This window comes from Balaenoptera borealis (genome assembly GCF_965194805.1).
Source record: "Balaenoptera borealis genome assembly, chromosome: 9".
NCBI lineage: Eukaryota > Metazoa > Chordata > Mammalia > Artiodactyla > Balaenopteridae > Balaenoptera > Balaenoptera borealis.
Window position 1 is genome coordinate 28,280,561 of NC_138873.1, and position 20,257 is coordinate 28,300,817.

The 20,257-nt window shown below is 36.2% G+C and overlaps 1 protein-coding gene across 29 annotated transcripts in view; it reads left to right on the forward strand.

Moving 5' to 3' along the window:
- The window catches only part of AHI1 (Abelson helper integration site 1), a 218,708-nt gene that overhangs the window by 133,401 nt on the left and 65,050 nt on the right, over positions 1-20,257 (forward strand). For 23 of the 29 annotated variants that reach the window (XM_082405630.1, XM_082405620.1, XM_082405619.1 and 20 more), the window contains one exon: positions 17,543-17,705. The exons of 2 other annotated variants lie outside the window; for them this stretch is intronic. In XM_082405630.1, the coding sequence (XP_082261756.1) occupies positions 17,543-17,705 (163 nt within the window). Of the gene's footprint in view, positions 1-17,542; positions 17,706-20,257 lie in introns of those variants that run through there. 4 more of the 29 variants (XM_082405635.1, XM_082405636.1, XM_082405637.1 and 1 more) reach the window with 3 other exon arrangements.

Genomic DNA, 20,257 nt, shown 5'->3' on the forward strand with positions numbered 1-20,257 from the left:
TTTACATTTCCTTAATGATTAATGATGTGAACATCTTTTGCAGTGCTATTTGTATATCTTCTTTGGATAATTTATTCAAATCCTTTGCCCATTTTCTAGTTGGGCAAATTATGTTTTACTATATAATTGTATAAATAGGATATATTTTAATGACTGTGTTATGTATTTATGTATGTATGTATATATGAGAATCAGATGTTATTATACCAAGGGTAGCAATACAGTTTTGTTTTTAGAAATGGAGTTGAAGTTAGCACATCTACATTTAATTTGGAAAACAGGATCACATTTATAGTTGTGGGTGTCCTATAGAAATATTTTTATTTTAAAACACCATTCCTCTGTGATAACTCAAAGAACTATAGGAGTTGAATAATAATAATTATACCTGACACGTATTGTATACCTACCATGTGCCAGGAATATAGCATATAAATATATATTATATAAAATCAACTGTATAAATTATGTTACTCATACATAAATATAGATATAATATAGATATATTCATATTATTTATATCTAATTGGGTTTGTCTTAGTATTGACTTGTAAGAGTTCTTTATATACTCTGGATACAAGTCTCTTATCAGATACGTGATTTGCAGATATTTTCTCCTGTTCTGTAGGTTGTCTTTTTCTCTTTCTTGATCATGTCCTTTGAAGCACAAAATTTTTTAAAAATTTTTATGAAGTTCAGTTTCTCTACTCTTTTCTTTTGTTACTTGTGCTTTTGTTACCATATCTAAGAAACCATTGTCTGATCTAAGGTCACGAAGATTTACTTCTATGTGTTCTCAGAGAGTTTTATACATTTAGCTCTTACCTCTAGGTCTATAATCCATTTAGATTTAATTTTTATATATGGTGTGAGTTAGGGATGTAACTTTATTTTTTTGCATGTGTCTATCCAGTTTTCCCAGCACCATTTTTTGAAAAGACTATTATTTCCCCATTTAATGGTCTCGGCACCCTTTTCAAAAATCAGTTGACCATGAATGTAAGGGCTTATATCTGGACTCTCAATTCTATTGTGTTGATTCATTTGCCTATCTTTATGTCAGTAATCCACTGTTTTAATTGCTGTAGCTTTGTAGTAAGTTTTAAAAGCAGAGCTTGTCCTCCAGCTTTGTTCTCTTTCCAGATTATTTTTCTATTCTAGGTCCCTTGCATTTCCATATGAATCTTAAAATCACCTTCTCAGTTTCTGCAAAATTTTTAATACGGATTGTGTTGAATCTGTAGATCAAAATGGAGGATTTTCATCTTAACAGTATATTAAGTCTTCCAATCTAGTAACATGGTTCTTTCAATTTATATAGGTCTACTTTAATTTCTTTCAATGACATTTTGTTTTTAGTATGTAAGTCTTAGACTTTTATTTCAAGTATTTTATTCTTTTTGATGTTGTAAATGGAATTGGTTTTATATTCAGATTGTTCATTCCTCAGGTATAAAAATATAATTGATTTTTTATATTCACCTGTATTCTGCAACCTTACTGAATTTGTTTACTACTTCTATAAGATGTTTTGGAGGATTTTTTTGTAGATTCCTTGAGATTGTCTATCTACAAGGTCATTTCATCTGTTAATATAGTTCTACTTCTTTCTTTCCATCTTGATGCCTTTCTTTTTCTTGCCTAATTTACTGGCTGGAATCTCCAGTACAGTGTTGAAACAGCAAGGGTGAGTGTCTGTGTCTTCTCTTGCTCCTAATCTTAGGGGAAAAGCTATCAGCCTTTGACCATTAAGTATGTTGTTAGCTGTGCGCTTTTGTGAATAACCTTTATCAGGTTGAAGCAGTTCCCTTATATTCTTACTTTGTTGAGTGTTTTTATCAGGGAAGGATGTTGGATTTTGTTAAATGCTTTTTCTGTATTTATTGAGATGATTATGTGGGGTTTGTCCTTAATGCTATTAATATGGTCTATTACATAGACTGATTGTCATATGTTAAACCAAACTATCATTTCTGGGATAAATCCCACTTGTCATGGTGTATAATCCTTTTTATATGTTGTAGATTCTGTTTACTAGTATTTTGTTGATATTTTTACATCAGTATTCATAAGCAGTGTGTAGTTTTCTTGTCCAGCTTTGGGATTATGATAACACTGACTTCATAGAATGAGTTGGAAAGTGTTCATTTCTCTTTTATTTTTTAGAAGAGTTTTGTAAAAGATTGACATTATTTCTTCTTTAAACATTTGGTACAGTTTGCCAATGCTGCATTCTGTACCTGGGCTTTTCTTTGTGGAAATTTTTTTAATTGTTAATTCAGTCTCTTTACTCTTAAGGTCTATTCAGATGTTCATCTTCTTCTTCAGTCACATTTAAGTTGTCTCTTTCTAGGAATTTGTCCCTTTCATCTGGGCTATTTAATTTGTTAACATACAGTTGATAATAGCACTCCATTATAATCCTTTATATTTCTCTAAGGCCAATAGTGATATCTTCTGTCTCATTCCTGATTTTATTAATTTGGGTGTTACCTTCCACTCCACCACCCTTGGTCAGTCTAGCTAAAGTTTTGTTAATTTTCTTGATCTTTCAAAGAACCAATTATTGGTTTTGTTAATTTTCTCTATTCTTTTTCTATTTGTTATCTTTTATTTCCATCCTAATATTTATCATTTCCTTCCTTCTACTTGCTTTGGGTTTAGTTTTATTTTTCTAGTTTTAAAGTATAAGGTTAGTGTATCAATTTGACTTTTTTTTCTCAATTAAAGCATTTACAGCTATAAAATTTCCTCAGATCATTGCTTTTGCTGCTTCCCATACATTTTGGTATGTTGTGTTTACCTTTTCATTTATCTTTTTTAAATTTCCCTGGTGTTCTCTTCTTTGACCCATTGGTATTTAGGAGTGTGTTGTTTAATTTTGACACAATTTCCCAATTGTCTTTCTGTTACTGATTTCTATTTTCATTTCATTGTGGTTGGAGAACATACTTTCTGTCATTCAGGGTTATTTGTTTTTTTTAAAGGCTTATTTTATAGCCTAGCATATTGTCTATACTAGAGAATGTTCTACATGCACTTAAGAAGAATATGTATTCTGCTTTTATTAGGTGGAGTGTTCGATAGATGTCTGTTAGATCTAGTTGGTTTTTAGTGTTGATCAAGTCTTCTGTTTCCATGTTGATCTGCCTAGTTCTAGTCATTATAGAAAGTGGAGTATTGAAGTCTCAACAACTATTGTTGTTGAATCATCTATTTCATCTTTCAATTCTGTCCATTTTGCCTTATGTATCTTGAGGCTTTTTAGGTGCATATATATTCATACTTATTTATGGCTTCCTGATTGATTGACCCTTTTATCATTTAAAATGTCCTTCTTTATCTTTACTGACAGTTTTTGTCTTTGATTATATTTTACCTGGTATCAGAATAGCCTCTCCAGCTCTCTTTTGGTTTCTGTTTGTATGGTATATCTTTTTCATCCTTTTCAACTTTATTGTGTCTTTAATCTAAAATGTTCCTCTTGTAGACAGCAGATGGTTTGATCATGTCTTTTTTCCATTCTGATAATCTCTGCTTTCCATTTGGAGTGCTTAATCCATTTACATTTAATTTAATTACTGATAAGATAGAATTAAGTCTACAATTTGGTTTTGTTTTCTTTATGTCTGATGTATTTTTTTGCTGCTTTCCTCTTTCATTACTCACTTTTTTTGATTAAAGTAATATTTTTAATATACCAATTTACATCCCTTTTTCTTTTTGTGTATTTACTTGAGTTGTTTTCTTAGTAGTTACCCTGAGAATTACAATTAACATCTTAACTTAAAACAATATAGTTTGGATTAATACCAACTTAATTTTAATAGTATATAAAAACTTTAATACAGTTATTTTCCCTTCTGCCTCCTTTGTGCTATTATGGTTGTACAAATTACATCTTTTTTTTTTTTTACCATCTTTATTGGAATATAATTGCTTTACAATGGTGTGTTAGTTTCTGCTTTATAACAAAGTGAATCAGCTATACATATACATATACATATATCCCCATATCTCCTCCCTCTTGCGTCTCCCTCGCACCCTCCCTATCCCACCCCTCTAGGTGGTCACAAAGCACGAAGCTGATCTCCCTGTGCTATGCGGCTGCTTCCCACTAGCTATCTATTTTACATTTGGTAGTATATGTAAGTCCATGACACTCTCTTATTTATACATTGTAAGCCCATCAACACATTTTTATAATTCTTTACAAAGTTGTCTTTTAATTTACATGAGGAGTTTCCCAAAAAGTACATTTATACTGTCCTTTGTATTTACTTATGTAATTACCTTTATCAGTGCTCTTTATTTCTTTATGTGGATTTGAGTTACTGTTAAGTGCCCTTTTGTTGCAGCCTGAAGGACTCCCATTAGTTTTTCTTGAAGGGCAGGTCTACTAGCAACAAACTCTCTGTTATCATTTATCTGGGAATGTATTAATTTCTTCTTTTTTACATGGTAGTTTTGCTGGATATTGAATAGTAGGTTGAGTCTTCTTTCCACACTTATTGTTGAAAGCATCATCTTACTAACTTCTGAACTCCAAGGTTTCTGATGAGAAATCTATTGTTAATCTTATTGAGAATCCTTCTGTGTGATGAGTTGTTTTTCTCTTGCTGCTTTCAAGATTCTAGGGCTTCAGTAGTTTGGCTATGATATGTCTAGGTGTGGATCTTTCTGAGTTTATTCTACTTGGTGTTTGTTTAGGCTCTTGGATGTGCAGATTAATATTTTTGATCAAATTTGGGAAGTTTGGACAGTTATTTCTTCAACTATTCTTTCTTCCCTTCTGTTTTTTCTCTTTTTGGGTCTCCCATTATTCATATTTTGGTACACTTGATGGCAGCCCATAGGTGTCTGAGGCTCTGTCATTTTTCTTCATTCTTGTTTCTTTCTGTTCCTCAGACTAATCAGTGAAAAAGTTCACTGATTCTTTCCTCTGCCAGTTCAAATCTACTGTTGAGCCCCTCTAGTGAATATTGTACTTTTCAACTCTAGAATTTCTATTTGTTTTTTAATTCTTTGTTTTTATTGATGTTTTCAATTTGCTGAGATAGCATTCTCATTTTCTCTTAATTCTTTTTTAAAATTTTTGTTGGACTATAGTTGATAAACAATGTTGTGTTAGTTTCTGCTGTACAGCAAAGTGAATCAGTTATACATATACATATATCCAGTCTCTTAATTCTTTAGACATGGTTTCCCTTAGGTCTTTGAACATATATATACCAATTTAAAGTTTTTGTCTAGTAATTCCAGCATCTGGACTTTCTCAGGGACAATTTCTATTGACTTCTTTGACTCCTATTAGGGTTATACTTTACTCGTTCTTTACATGTCTTGTAACTGGACATTTGAGATAATATAATGTGGCAAACTTAAAAATCAGATTTTCTACCCCCACTTCCCTATGATTTGTCATTTTTGGTATTATTACTGTTACTATTTGTTTAATTAGGGACTTTTCTGGAGTAATTCTTTAAAGACTGTACTTTTTGTGTTGTGCAACCACTAAAGTGTCTGCTTGGTTAGCTTAGTGGTCAGCTAATGATTGTATTAAGATTTCCTTAAATGCCTAGGACCTTTTCCATAGGGCTGTGTGTTAGGACATGTTTTTAGTGCTTCAACATGCAGTTCATAACTCTACCATACTTAGACTTCACTTTTTGCTTGCATCGACTGTCAAGATCGGCACAGATGAAAGATTTGAGCCTTCTCTGGTCTTTCCTGGGCATACACAGAGTTTTGCACATGCCCATGGCCTTCTAGATTTCCAGGAATCTGTTGATGCTTTTCAGCAAACTCTATAGACAGACATGTTATTTCCCAGTTTTTCCTTTTAATTTTTTGGTCAGTTCCTTACTTGTCATAACATGTATCACCACCTAAGTTGCCACTGATTTTTTTTGACAAATGCTCGAGGAATATGGCTGTTCAAACAGCTGACTCTGAGTCACATCAAATAAAGACAAGCCCTGAGAATGGAGCTTTTCAGGGGCTGCCACCTAGGTCATATAGTAGCACTTCTCTGGAGATGGGGATTTATAGGCACTCTGAACCTGTTCTGCCCTCTCCAGTGACTGCTGACCTGATAGTTTTCACAGTTAACCGTGGTTGTCAGTCTGTTTTTAAAGCTACCATGGGGCTGGCAAGAGAGTAATGGGAATAGGGCAGGTTAAAATTCCACAAAACTTGATGTTTTTACCAAGATCCAACTGTTTTTCTTGAATACATGCTCTTTGGATTATTGCAGTCCTTTGGCTAATTTTTCAAGTTCTTAAAAGTTGATTTTGACAGTTTTGCCAGTTTCCTTGATTTTATGGAAGAGCCAATTTTCATTAATCTCCCATTCCAGAAGTGCTTCCCCTCTACTCATTTGTTCTTAAGCTCAGTGTTTTCTAGTTGCTTCTTTAAAATTCTATTTGCTGATTTCTATTTTGCCATTTGAAATACTGTTTGGTAGGTTTTAGAGCCCCTTACTTGACCATCTGCATCTCTGTATGTATCATAATTATATTTATATGCTAAAATAGAGACGTTTTCCATCAAGCTTCTTCATTATCCTTCTATTATATTCTTGTCTTCTTCCTCACTAAACCAAATACTCACATGTGTGTACATGAGCTTTTCCCAGAATATTTGGATTGACATTAGAATTAGAAATAGACAAGCCTCAGTGTTTAAATAAGATGAGCAGTTAATTATTGATGTCTTACTATCAGCAGCCTAAAAAGCTTTTCTCTTTCCATTTAAATTTATTACTCAAGATTCCTTCACAAAGCCTTTCCAAATTAACAATGCCTAGTCATTTCAGTATAAGTGTAAATATAAACTATAGTGATCAGATGGACACACCTGTTAGTATACATATGTCTGCCATCACTTTGGCCTTATTTCAGTTTACCACATCACTTCCCAGTTTGATGGCCTCAACAAATTGTGACTGAGAAGATAATATGAAGAAAAGTGCTTTGATGATATTCTTCAGGTGCCTTCTGTAATAGAAATACCAAGTCTTAAAGATCCTTCTTTTGGCATAAATCTTAGCGAAAGTCATAAGCAGTGAACCAAGCAGATTTATGTTTACTTGGTTCCACAAAGACCTCTAACTTCAAACTTAAATATATAGGTTTAGTGATTAAGAGCATAGATTTAGGAGAAAAGCAAACCTTCTAACATCTAGAATTTGCCAAACTGTGTGATTTAGACAAGTAATAATTCTTTTAGTTTATAATTAAGGAAACAAAGGCATGATAAATACTAAATAGGGTGTTTATGAACTTATGTGTGAACATGTGTATGTACACAAATATATATATATGTGTGCTATATATGTGTGTGTATATTTGTGTGTATGTACACATACACACATGCATATGTATATAGTGTAAAATGCTTAGCTCATGCCTGACACATAACAAGCATTAAATAATTGGTAGATACATATATTTCTAGATAACATCTAGAGAGATAAACAGACATATCTATAGCATAGCAGATTATTAAATAATAACAGTAGATATACGTTGCTGAGAAAAAAATAAACTGAGATTTATATACTTGTTTTAGAATGAGTGAATTAAACTTTAAGGATAAGAATTTTTAAGTATATAATATTTGAAATAGTATGTTTTTCTTAACTATGTCTTAAGTAGCTTCAAGTCAAGAACTTTATGCTGCATTTCTTTATATTTCCCATACTATGTACAGTGCTATATATATAGCACACACCAAACATATTTATTATATAAATGAGTTACTAGTTAATTCATCTTTTTAGAAATTGTTAATAAATTATGGGAATTCCCTGGCGGTCCAGTGGTTAGGACTCTGCGCTTTCACTGCCGAGGGCGTGTGTTCAATCCCTGTTCAGGGAACTAAGATCCCACAAGCTACATGGTGCATCAAGGAAAAAAAAAAAAAGAAAGAAAAGAAATTATTTATAAATTTAATGAATTCTGTTAATAAATGCCCTTAGGGGTGCTCTTAAGTAGTTCTCAAAAATATCAGGTACTGTAACTCTTTGCACTTATAGTTGGTGCCCAGGAAATCCTGAAGATGCCATTAAGCATTAAAAAGATTTAATTTCATTCTCAAAAGATTTGTCTCCAGACCTTATGTTATTTTTAAGTGATAAGTCTGTTATCTCTATTATGTGTATTTAAGCACAGAGAAATGCACCCATACCTCACTCTCAAAGAAAAATGGAAATGTAGCTCATACAAACAATTTTTAGTTCCTGTAGGTGCATATTCAGTTTTAGAATAGGCTTTTCCAAACTAGTTTTGCAACAATACAAGTCTATTTGAAGACCCTTGTATAAACTTACTTATCTATCTATATGTTTATTTTTTAAAATATATTTATTTATTTATTTTTGGCTGCGTTGGGTCTTTGTTGCGCACGGGCTTTCTCTAGTTGCAGCGAGCGGGGGCTACTCTTCATTGCAGTGCGCGGGCTTCTCATTGCAGTGGCTTCTTTTGTTGCAGAGTATAGGCTCTAGGCACGCGGGCTCAGTAGTTGTGGCTCACGGGCTTAGTTGCTCCGCGGCCTGTGGGATCTTCCCGGACCAGGGATCAAACCCGTGTCCCCTGCACTGGCAGGCGGATTCTTAACCACTGCACCACCAGGGAAGTCCCTATATGTTTATTTTTAAGTTTTTTATCATTTATATATTCATGTGTTTATATCCTTAACAAACTTGAATCAATAATTTTTATTTTAGTATTTATAAATTTGTATGTTTATGTATTTTTTAAAAAATTTGTACTACCTCTCATAACAATATGGCAACAGAAAGGACCTGGCCAGGAAAGTAGCATCTAAGGAAAATAGAAACAAGTTATAAATGCAACAGGGTAAAAAAGAGAATATTCCATTTATCATAAGGGATATATTTCTGTATATAATCTCTATAAACCACTGCTTTGAACTGTGAAGTATAAAATTTATAATGACTAAAACTGTGTATAAAGTGAATAATATGTTGTTTGCAGATACTTGAATTTATTTTTGTTTAAAAATATAATCTTCAGCTGATTCTTTTTCTACTGATTTTACATTTACTCATAGCTCATGGTTTGTTAAGAGAATTTAAAGAAATTTATTATACTTTTCTGAAGTAATTCATAAATTATTATTTTAATATTCAACATCAGCATGCACCCTAGTACTCTTTATTGGCAACTTAAAAGTAGAGAAACAGCAGAGTAACTTGTACAAATACTAAAGGTGTCCCGTTTTTAAAAAGGGCCACCAGACCAAAAACAATGAAACGTAAAACGGAATATCCCAAGGACAGGAACTGTTCACTTCTGTCTCCTCAGCCTATAAGAGTACCTCAGACATGATATCAATCTAATAATTATTGCTAGATAAACAGATCTAATCTTTCAATTTTTGCTTGTTTTTCTATTTTAAAAAGTTTGCTAATCCTTAAGAGATGGTAGGGGAACCTAAGAAATGTTTACTATGACTCCTAGTTGCAGTTTGAGCATGAGCTTGTTGAAAAAAATGACGAAGTAGATGTTAAATTACTCAAATCTGGACCTAGTCAGCATTTCAGTGCTACGAGGGAAACTAAGAAACGTAAGTAAAATAGGAAAGGAGGAACAGGTTTACTTTTTTAAGTTTTACCCGTGACAATTTGTTATAAGATTTGGTTTTATATTTTAAATTATGTTTCTTAACCATTCAGTCACATACTTGATACGTGCAGAAAATAAATGTACATGTTTTATAAAGTAGGTCATCGAAATAAAGTTAATTAAACCTTAAGGTACATCAGAATCACCTGGCAGCTTTGTTAAAACAGATTACTGGGTCCATCCCCAGAATATATGGTTTCAGTTGGTCTGGAATGGGGCCCAAGAATTTGCATTTCTAACCAGTTTCCAGGTAGTGTTGCCACTGCTAATCTGGAGACCCCACTTTGAGCACCCACGTCTAAACCAATGATTCATAATTCTCCTTTTGCTATCCCTCCCAAGAAAAATAATTAAAGTACACTGTCATCTTTCTTCCCTAACAAAAAACAAAACAAAAATCTGTAGTCCAGTCTATAAAGGTCTGCATCATTCTCTTGATTTTTTTTTTTTTTTTTTAGGAAATAACCAATACAAAGATACATTTTAGAGCCTTTTTCAATGAAGCACTAATGATTCACTGTAACAAAGTATGTGAATTGTGATTTCCAGTAAGAAGAGGTTTAATTAATACCAATCATCATATAAAATGAGTAGCTTTATTTGTGAAGTCCAAAAGTTCAATCATTCCTATTCGTCAAAGAAGAAAGAAGTATTTCCAACCAGTAAATTCCAAAGAAATGCTTTATCACTATTCTTCTTTAATTATGACTAAGAGGCTTTTCCTGTGTAGTACTGCAGCAAGCAAACAAGCTTTTCTAATTCATGTATGATCACAAATAATCAGGCACACTGTTATCCAACAAATTAATATTTTGAATTCACATTAAAATTTGTGAATGCCATTCTTTTGGAATAGTTATTTGAATACCTGATATGATAGAATTTTTAAGCTGGAAGGGATACCACCTAGCATCTGGTCCAAACCCCTTAGTTTACAGACATCCAGCTTGAGTGTTTTATGATATATTTTAGCCTTGGAGGCCCAGGCAGGACTGGAAACTCACTGTCTTGATTCCTAGTTTCGTATTTTTTTCCATTACCCTTAGTAGTTACTTTACCAGAAGGTATTTGGAATTAAATATTTTCAAATATTTGTTTGATGAAGTGTTTAAGGTTCATATATACTAGCATTATGTAGCAGGATAGAACAGATAGTTTGTCTGGTACAGAGACAATAAACTTTGTGCAATTATTTACTTTCTTTATCTCTGTTTTCTTAATCTATTATTATCCAGATAAGATCAGTCAAAAATAACAAGACCTTAGTTTCTTTTTTATGAATATCTTTAGAGTTGTCTTTCTTAGTGTTCATGGAAATAATCATAAGAGACTGTATATATTTCTACCACATGGTGCTAGAAGTAGGGTTATATGTTTTTCCATTCTTCTTATGAAATAAAATATAGTCCCAGTGTCACTATTAGTAAAGGAGTCATTTGAATGTTTAGTAATGTACTTCTGTACAATTCAGGATTTGTTGTTAAATTTGATTTTCTACTAACTTTTTTTATCTGCTCTTTTTTTCTATTTTAATAATAAAGACCCAACATTGCTCGACATAATTGAGAAATGAGACTTTCCTAAAGCTTATTTTTTTTCACTTGTTAAATATTACTGGGGAGCAGCAGGTAGGCACAGCTGGGGAAGGGACCGGTGGAGGTGGGGGGATCATGCCCAGCATAGCTCGTGGGCCAGTGCAGTGATGCTCAGGTACATGGTGGTTGGCGACTGCACGGCGGGCAAGATGTGCCTACCCATGAATTATGCCAACGACGCCTTCCTGGAGGACTACATGCCTGCCATCTTCAACTGCTACACAGTCAGTGTCACCTTAGGGGACAACTAGTACCTCCTGGTCCTCTATGACACGGCCAAACAGAAAGACTAAGAGCAGACAAGAAGACTGGGATCATCTGAGGCTTTTATCTTATCCGATGACTGATGTCCTCCCTGTATGCTTCTCTGTGGTAAATGTAGCCTCATTTCAAAATGTGAAAGAGGAGTGGGCAACAGAACTTAAGGAATACACACTAAATATACCTGTTGTATTAATAGGAACTCATATCTCTGAGGTGACCCCAAAACTATAGCAAGACTGAAAGATATGAAAGAAGAACCTATGTCTGGAACAAGGGTGGAAACTAGCAAAAGAAATGAGAGCAAGGACTTCCCTGGTGGCGCAGTGGTTAAGAATCTGCCTGCCAATGCAGGAGACACGGGTTCAAGCCCTGGTCCGGGAAGATCGCACATGCCTCAGAGCAACTAAGCCCAAGCACCACAACTACTGGGCCTGCGCTCTACAGCCCGCGCACCACAACTACTGAGGCCACATGCCACAACTACTGAAATCTGCACGCCTAGAGCCCATGCTCCACAGCAAGAGAAGCCACCGCAATGAGAAGCCCACACACCACAACGAAGAGTAGCCCCCGCTCACCGCAACTAGAGAAAACGTGCACACAGCAACGAAGACCCAATGCAGCCAAAAATAAATAAATAAATAATTTTTTTAAAAAAAATTAAAAAAAAGAAATGGGAGCATGCTGCTATGTGGAATGTTCACCTTTAATCCATCAGGGATTGAAGTGTTTGGTGAGGCTATCACAGCCATTTTAACTCCAAAGAAACACACAGTTAAAAAAAAAAAAAAGGATCAGGATGTATAAACTGTTGTTTGATTACATGAGAAACATCTCCAGTGGCCAAGAAAACGGTCCATTTCTCTCAGAAAGCATATGAAATGCTACAGCTATACCCAGACCTCTTATAAATAATGAAGCAGTTTAAAACTTGAAAGAGATTTTTTTAAAAACCCTGTCATCAGAATTCTATAAAATTCATTAAGGATGTTTCCCTAAGGTAGAAAAAGCAGCAAATGCGTCTGAAGCCACAATCTAGTCTAAATAACTTTATTTCAACTAGAAAGTACAATCTCTCTGGGGTTTCATAGTTTAAAAAGCTACAATCATACCATGTTGTTAACTATGTGAAAAACAGTGCTATAAATATCACTGCCTGGCTTAGACCATCCATACTTCTGCGTAGTCCTTATGGAATCTTCACAAAGAAGCATCTTCTCCCTTTGCTCCAATTAATTGTACTTGTATGTAAGTTGCTTTCTCTTTTAGTATATCCAGAGTGTTGAAACAACAAGGCCAACCACGTAGCCAAAGGTCACTCCAAGCCTACAAGAGATGGGCCATCCCTGAGGGGAACATGTATAAGATCAAAAAAGAACAAAAGTTTTATTATCACTTGAGCCAGAAGTTAAGTGTAACCTAAGTATTTCTATATTAAAGCTTGATATGCTTTCTTTAGGAATACCAGAAGTGTAATAAAGTCATAATTGCATTTATTATGAAAACTGAAAATGTATACATTTTAGTTAATGTGCATTAAATACCTGTAACAAGAGTTCTGTCAAAAAATAAAATAAAATAATTACTAAGACGTTTCTTTTTGTTTCACCTTATATTAATTGGTAATAATCCTGCCAATAACCATAGAAGTACCCTTAATAACTCTTTGGCTGAGTACTGATCTGCACCTACATGGGGTAAAACTCCATAAGGAAAGAACCATCAGAAATTAGTAGCCTACACAACAGAATGGAAATAATTCACAGTCCTGCCAGCCAGAATGGAAAAACCTCCTAAAAATGTGGGGCATCAGGGGAAATTATCAGGAGAATCATATCTTAGTAATGGAGTTTATTGAGTCCTAAAGTCTTCCTGAATCTGCTCTAACACAACTTAAAAGCAAACCTGGAAGGGGTCAAACTGATCTCAAGTAACTACATGCCAGAAAAACATCCAGTACTCTTTAAAGGAATACAAAAAATCTAGTACTCAAGAAAGTAAACTTCATATGTATTAGTTTTCTGGGGCTGTCATATCAAATTACCACAAACATGGTGTGGCTTAAAACAACAGAAATGTATTCTTTCACTGTTCTGGAGGGCAGAGTTCTGAAATCATTTAAGCAAGTAGGAAGCAGAGGGAAGGGGGTGGGATCCAGATGTTTCATTAGCTGCAGGCGGGTGCAAAGAAGTTCCCCGACAATTATGGACCCAGCAGAAGCCGTGTTGGAGGAGAAAGTGCTCAAGTGTATGACTTATTCAGCGTAGCTTGTTGAATGACTTGGGGTCATTATGAATATTGATTTTTGGATTGCATCACAGATAACATTGCAAGGAACATCTACTGCTGAGCAGTACAGTGGTTAATGTTCCTTCGGTACAATGGTTTCAAGAACCACTGAGAATTCTAGAGAGACAACTGTAATAATGAAAAATCTCTCAGAAGATAATGCAAAAAGGAATTCACCTAAATGTCTTATAACAGCCTGGCAGACTCTGCTTAAACCAAGAAATAGTATCTGGCAAGCACTGCTATGAAGACTGAAAACTATGTGAAAAAAAAAAAAAAAGCTTGCCAATGGCACTTCCACCATGAATGACTGTGCCCAAGCAACTCGGCAAACTTTGAGAGAAGGAAGGAACTCTGTTTCAAATATGTGAACAGTGGTCAAATGTGACCAAGTGGATTTTGTGGAACATTTGATTTCCCAGACCTATCATTACCATTATGTGCACATGGGCACATAAACACATATTTTTAAACTTAGGTCTAAAAAGAAAGATTACTGAAAGATTTCATAACCACCCTGTCAGCTCAAGATTTGGATCATAGTACTGAGGATATTCCGTCATACCTACGTGCCAGACACCGTGTGCACAGAATGGTACATTGTAGAAGATACTTCTCAAGAGAATGGTCAAAACAGATTTTCTGTGACAAAACCTACCAAAATAAGGGGAAAATAGAAATGGTATTAATTCAAAACAAACCTCTGCATGGGACTGTGTCTTCCAACACTTGGGGAATAAAGCTCCCAATGGAGCTTTACTTTATCCTAAAACAGCGAGATGACAATGAAATCTAATTGGAGGCGGGGAAGACGTGACTTACGCAAAATCCACTACCAAAATAAAACAAGCAAAGTTTACTGTGTGTACTGTGATGCTCCGAAGAGAGTAATGGTCTTCAAATGATGAGAACATTTTGATAAAAACACACACTGGAATACCAGCAGATTCTCATGAGCCGTGTGGATTTTGTCCCGTGCCTTCAGTATGATGAGAGAATGGTCACAGCTCCACTGCCGCCAACCTGTGGGCTGTTGGCACGTGAAACACGCTGACTCCTCATTGTGAAGCTGTTTTGCGCCTAAATGTCAGTAATGGTGTGATGGTGACAAAGCAAGACTGCTTTGGGGGGTGTAGTCTCCCTCCTACGGATGGTAGTTGTGGAGTTTGGTGACAGGACATTATTTCTACATCAGGAGATAGCATTATGAGAGTGTAGAACACAGTACTGTAAGCCGGGAAGGACCTAAGATGGATGCAAATGAGGCATTGCCCATTTGTAATACCGTAAGAGGCTGGTAACACATGATTCACCTGACACCATCAGGTTGTGAGGCTGTATTATGTATTGGTCTGACAGATCTGCTGTAACAAAATACCATAGACCGGGTGACTTAAACAACAGAAGTTTGTTTGTCCACTGTTCTAGAGGCTGGAAGTCCAAGATCAAGTATCCGGCCAGGTTGGTTCCTTCTGAGGCCTCCTTGCCATGCAGACAATCACCTTCTCGCTCTGTCCTCAAGCGGCCTTTTTCTCTGTGCACGTATGCTCCTGGTATCTCTTCCTCTTTTTATAGGAACACCAGGATGGAGAACAGTGGGAACAAATCCCCACGCAGGTTCTCGGACTGGGTTTCAGGTGTCGGGAAAGGGGCGCAGTGGGGCCTGCAGGTGACCCAGGGGAGCTAATCTTCTCAGCACAGCCAGCTGCCCAAGTTCTGCTGTCCAAAAATGTGTCTTATCTTTCATGAGTGATTAGGATCTCCTGTCCCTCCTCCCTTCCTCTCTGCTGCTTCTTTCCCATGTTTGATCCTAGGTAAAGATGGCCTGTAAATGTATTTCATTTAAAAAAAAAAAAAGAAAGAAAGAAAGAAAATAAACACGAGTTTAAATCCTGATTCTACCACTTAGTAGTTTACTTTAGACAAGTTACTAGATTTCTCTGTATATCAAATTTCTCATTTGTAAAATTGAAATAACAATTTCTGCCCTCACAGGATTGTCACAAAGGTTGAGTAAGATAACTCACATAAGCAACTAGCAAGGGACCCAGATCATGGCAGGCGCTCAGAACATTTTTACTGGCTTTCCTGTTCTGTGATAGTGCCATGCAGGAGAATACAGGAGGAGAGGTTTGGAGGAGGAAGAATGCAGGGGAAAAGTTAAAAGTTCCACTTTTACATAAGTGAGTTGGCATCAATATGCTGAGAGTTATAAAAGATTTGTAAATTTTAAACAACGTCCTGCATAGCATGTTGTAAACTAGGGGCTGTGCTAAGCAGAGCAATAAGAGTTGTATTTTTACCACTTAAATTAAATTATCATTACTGCCCTTATATTGTATAGTGGCAGCAGTTAATTCCAGATTTATCCATTAAAGTCTTCTGGTTAATGTGTTAATAAAGATTTTTAATTAATTTCAAGGCACCACAAAGAGTTTTGGGAACTGTTATGGAATTCCTTGCTTCCCGTTGCCCATATTCTGAGTCTGAACCTTTCAGCGTGTATGATCTGGCGCCTACTGACTCTTGAAGCCTCAGCTTCTCCCACCTTCTATCTAGATTCTTACCTCTAATGCCAGGCTCCCACCATATTGAGCTATTTGGGGTTTCTCTTCCCTGGACTCTCACACATGGGGTGCAGTCTGCCTGAGACACACTTTCCATCTCTTCAGCTGGCTATTTCCTGATTATCCTTCGTTCTCCTGCAAAGCCTAAGCAAGGTACCCCTTCTAGAAATTATCCTGTTTATCACTGTACGTTCAGTCCCTAACAGTACCAGGTACATTAGGATTTCAGTAAATACTTGTTAAGTGAATAACTCAGTACTCAGCCTAAATGCAGAGGACTGCAGTGATAATTTTCCATTACGTATGTCGTTGTATAACCTGTAAACTTTCAAATTCCACTTACATAGGAAAAAAAGTAGAAGTAGTTTATTCTTTACTGTATGTATTATGTCCTACTTTATACGCTGCATCACGTCTAAAATGGGTTGAGGTCTGCTTCCTTCTTGTAACTGCTGTAAGGGATTTGTAGATTCCTGTGCAGCCATTCATTTTGAATTTGGTTTTTCAAAAGAAAAAATATATATAGTCACTACTGTAACAAAACAGAGAAAGAGGATTCTCATAGAAGGGTTTTTCCTCTTAAATTTGTATAAGCTTATAAAGGTATTTTTAAAGGTAGGGGAAGATTTAGATTATTCATATAAAACACCCCAAAAATGGTATTTGTATAGAAATACATCTCAAAAAGAGACATTAACAATAAACCCAAGTGATCACAATGAAATTATGTAAACTGGTTGTTCCATTGAATTTTTCCTTTTTGTAAAAGTGTCGACGTTCTGGAGAATTTTTTTTTTTTTTTCAGATGCGTCTGCTTAGCACAGGGAATGGGACCAAAGGTAGAATGAAACAATTCTAAGAAAGTGAATGATGTGTGAGCTTTTTTTTATTTGCCTCACAAGTAATTTACTTTAAAAAAAATTAACATCTGCTATTTTGAAGCTAATCTTAGTGTATTGAATGATCTTAACCATTTCTCAATCCCACAGTCTTTTATCTTGCTTCTCCTGCTGTGTTCCCACCGCCCCTGATCCCATTAGCAAACCTTGAGACAGCCTCAGACTCACCAAAGTACTGCTTTGGTTTCAGCTGCTCTTCTGCAAGAGGAAGTGAATGTTGGGGGTTTTCTCTGTGGTACAGTTGTGATAAAGCTGTGGTGGTCTTATCTCTCTCTTAGGTAGTGGCCCTTTATGACTACACAGCGAATCGATCAGATGAACTAACCATCCATCGCGGAGACATTATCCGAGTGTTTTTCAAAGATAATGAAGACTGGTGGTATGGCAGCAGAGGAAAGGGGCAGGAAGGTTATTTTCCAGCTAATCATGTGGCTAGTGAAAGTAAGTTTTATGCTCCCTTCCTGGTTTACTAATATGGTATAACTGATAGTCCAAGATTTTATCATTTTCTACGCTTTAACTTGCTGTCTTGTTACTTTTGCATACATTTACCGATGGGTATTGCTCTTCATTCTCATGCTGCAAAAAAATAAAAGGGGAGGAGGGCATTAGTACACTCAAAAGCTATTACATTCTGAGATTGGAATATCTGCTTCATGGGCTTCCCATCCCAGGGGACCTGCCCGTCTAGCTACCACCCTTCTTCAGCCCCTTTTCCCCCGCCACCTGATGCTCACACACTGACGTCACCTCTCCTCTTGCCACAGAGACTCCTCAGTTGACAGGCACCTAAGAACCTCTAGCTCCCAACTCCCATTCTTTTTACCTTGTTTCCCCAGGCCTAGCTGGTACCTGCTCAAAGAAAACTGCAATAGATTGTTCCATTCTCAAGTAAATTAAGCCCTCATTTGTGAAAGGAAAAAGAAAGGAGCGTGAGAAGAAATTCTAAATCTGAGTTTCTGAAAGCTGTAGATTTGCTTCCAGGCCTTGAGAGGAGAAAATAGAACTAACACAGAGAGTTTGAAAATAAAAGAGTTCAAAGACTGAAGAAAAGAGAGGAGTATAGTAGTGCTTCTTCAGAAGAACGCTTCCCATCAGCCGTTAACTTGGTGTGTGGTAGGAAAAGCATGATGCCCAGCGGCCAGGAGAACTGACTGCTAATCCTAACTTGACAACTAATACTGATATGCCTCCGTTTCCTCCCATGGAACGAGGGAGCTGAGCTCCATCATCTCTAAGCTTTCTTCCAGAAACACTAAAAGCGTATAGTTCCGATTTAAAAATATAGTAGAGGCCGCCTTGAGAACACGCTACGTTTTGAATGTTTATTGTTAAGTCTTTCGTTTCTGCAAAGTAATTATTATAAGTAGTAGCTGGTTTTCAGGCTAGTCTCTGAAACCCCATTCAACCCAAACTATGGTTGAACAAAAATACGATTGATTTCTAACCTAAGTTCTGAGCTTTGAAGGGAAAAGAGATGAAGAAAAGGAGAAAGAATTTCTTCCATGAATCCTGGATGCTGGGCCAGGCCCAGATAAAATTATTTCTCTTGGGCCACCTTCCAGGTCTGCACCCGGCCCTTCCCAGGGCTCCCTCCCCAAGAGCTCTAGATCTCACTGCAGTTCCTTCCCCAGCTTATCTGCCGCTTTCAGCAGACTCCCCTCCGAAGCGCTAAGTGTCTCGAAAATTACCCACTTCTTTCTCTCTCATAACAAAATTCTTAATTTCCTCTGTGCCATGGTTTTATTCTCTGAGCGGTAAATGACTAATAGCTCTTAAACTCTATCTGAGGTATAGTTTTATGTTTAAAGGAGGATGCAGACTGGAGAGAAGTTAAGGCAGTGTGGAAGGAAGAAATTTGGGGACAAGTTAATTCCCAGTCATCTCCCGTAAACTCAGCACTTCTCACATCCAGGTCATCTCAGATATCCAGGCTGCTTCCCTCCCCTCCCAGTGACGGCTTCTCTCAGGACCAGCAGCTGGAGTTCTGCAGCGGTAGCTTCTGTTTTTAAATCAAGAGCTGCCTGCACAGTCTTAGTCACTCTGGAGTATATCTGTCATTTTAACTAGATGTTACAATCTGTTGTTTCTTTCAGATACAAGTGGAAACTTGACAGTATAAAAAGATTGTGTATTTCCAGGCAAAATGGTGTTATGTGCTAACTTTAGAATCTAGTTAGTTTGCAGAAATTACCTCTTAGGCTTGCAAATATTGAGAGACTATAGATGTTTGTTCCACAGGGGATTAAAGATTCAATAAAATTTGGTTTTCTTCCATAAGAACCAAAGTGGGACTTCTGAAGCATACTGTAGTGACCATGGTTGGTGGCCGAGTACAGAAATCAACTCCGTGTCTCAGGCGGTGGCCATCCTTCAGTTGCCATAACTCCTTGTTGTACCCCAGAGTAATTGATGGTTTCTTTTGGCATCAGTCACTGCTTGTTGAAGAAGCTTTTGCAAAAGCCAGAACAAACAAAAATTTTTCAGAAAACCTGAGAATACGATCGAATTCTCAGTTTATCAGGGGTTCTTTTCCTCTCCTTTTATCCTACTTTTTACCTGAATTTAACAAAAACTCACCTTCCCAGTTTTAACATTAGAGAAAAAAATGACTGTCAGCAGCATATTCCGCTCGGAAAATAGTAGGAGAAATTGTCCTTTATCTTTATCTGAAGCCAGATATGCAAAGCAAACGATCTAAGGGACTGTGTGTGTGTGTGTGTGTGTGTGTGTGTGTGTGTGTGTACATACTATACATACATACATAATCTCTATCAACTGTTCAATTGAAAGCCATGTCCTTCAAGAGATTGACACAATAGAAGACATTGGTACCCTGTTATCACAAAGGACATTCCCTTTGTATCTTAAGCCACTGGAAAGGAAAACTTGATCAATTTCCTTAATCACATCTAACATTTCCAGTAGGAGATAAAGAAACCCAATGATAAAATGCACCCACACACAAAGCCCATTAATGTAGCTCATAATTT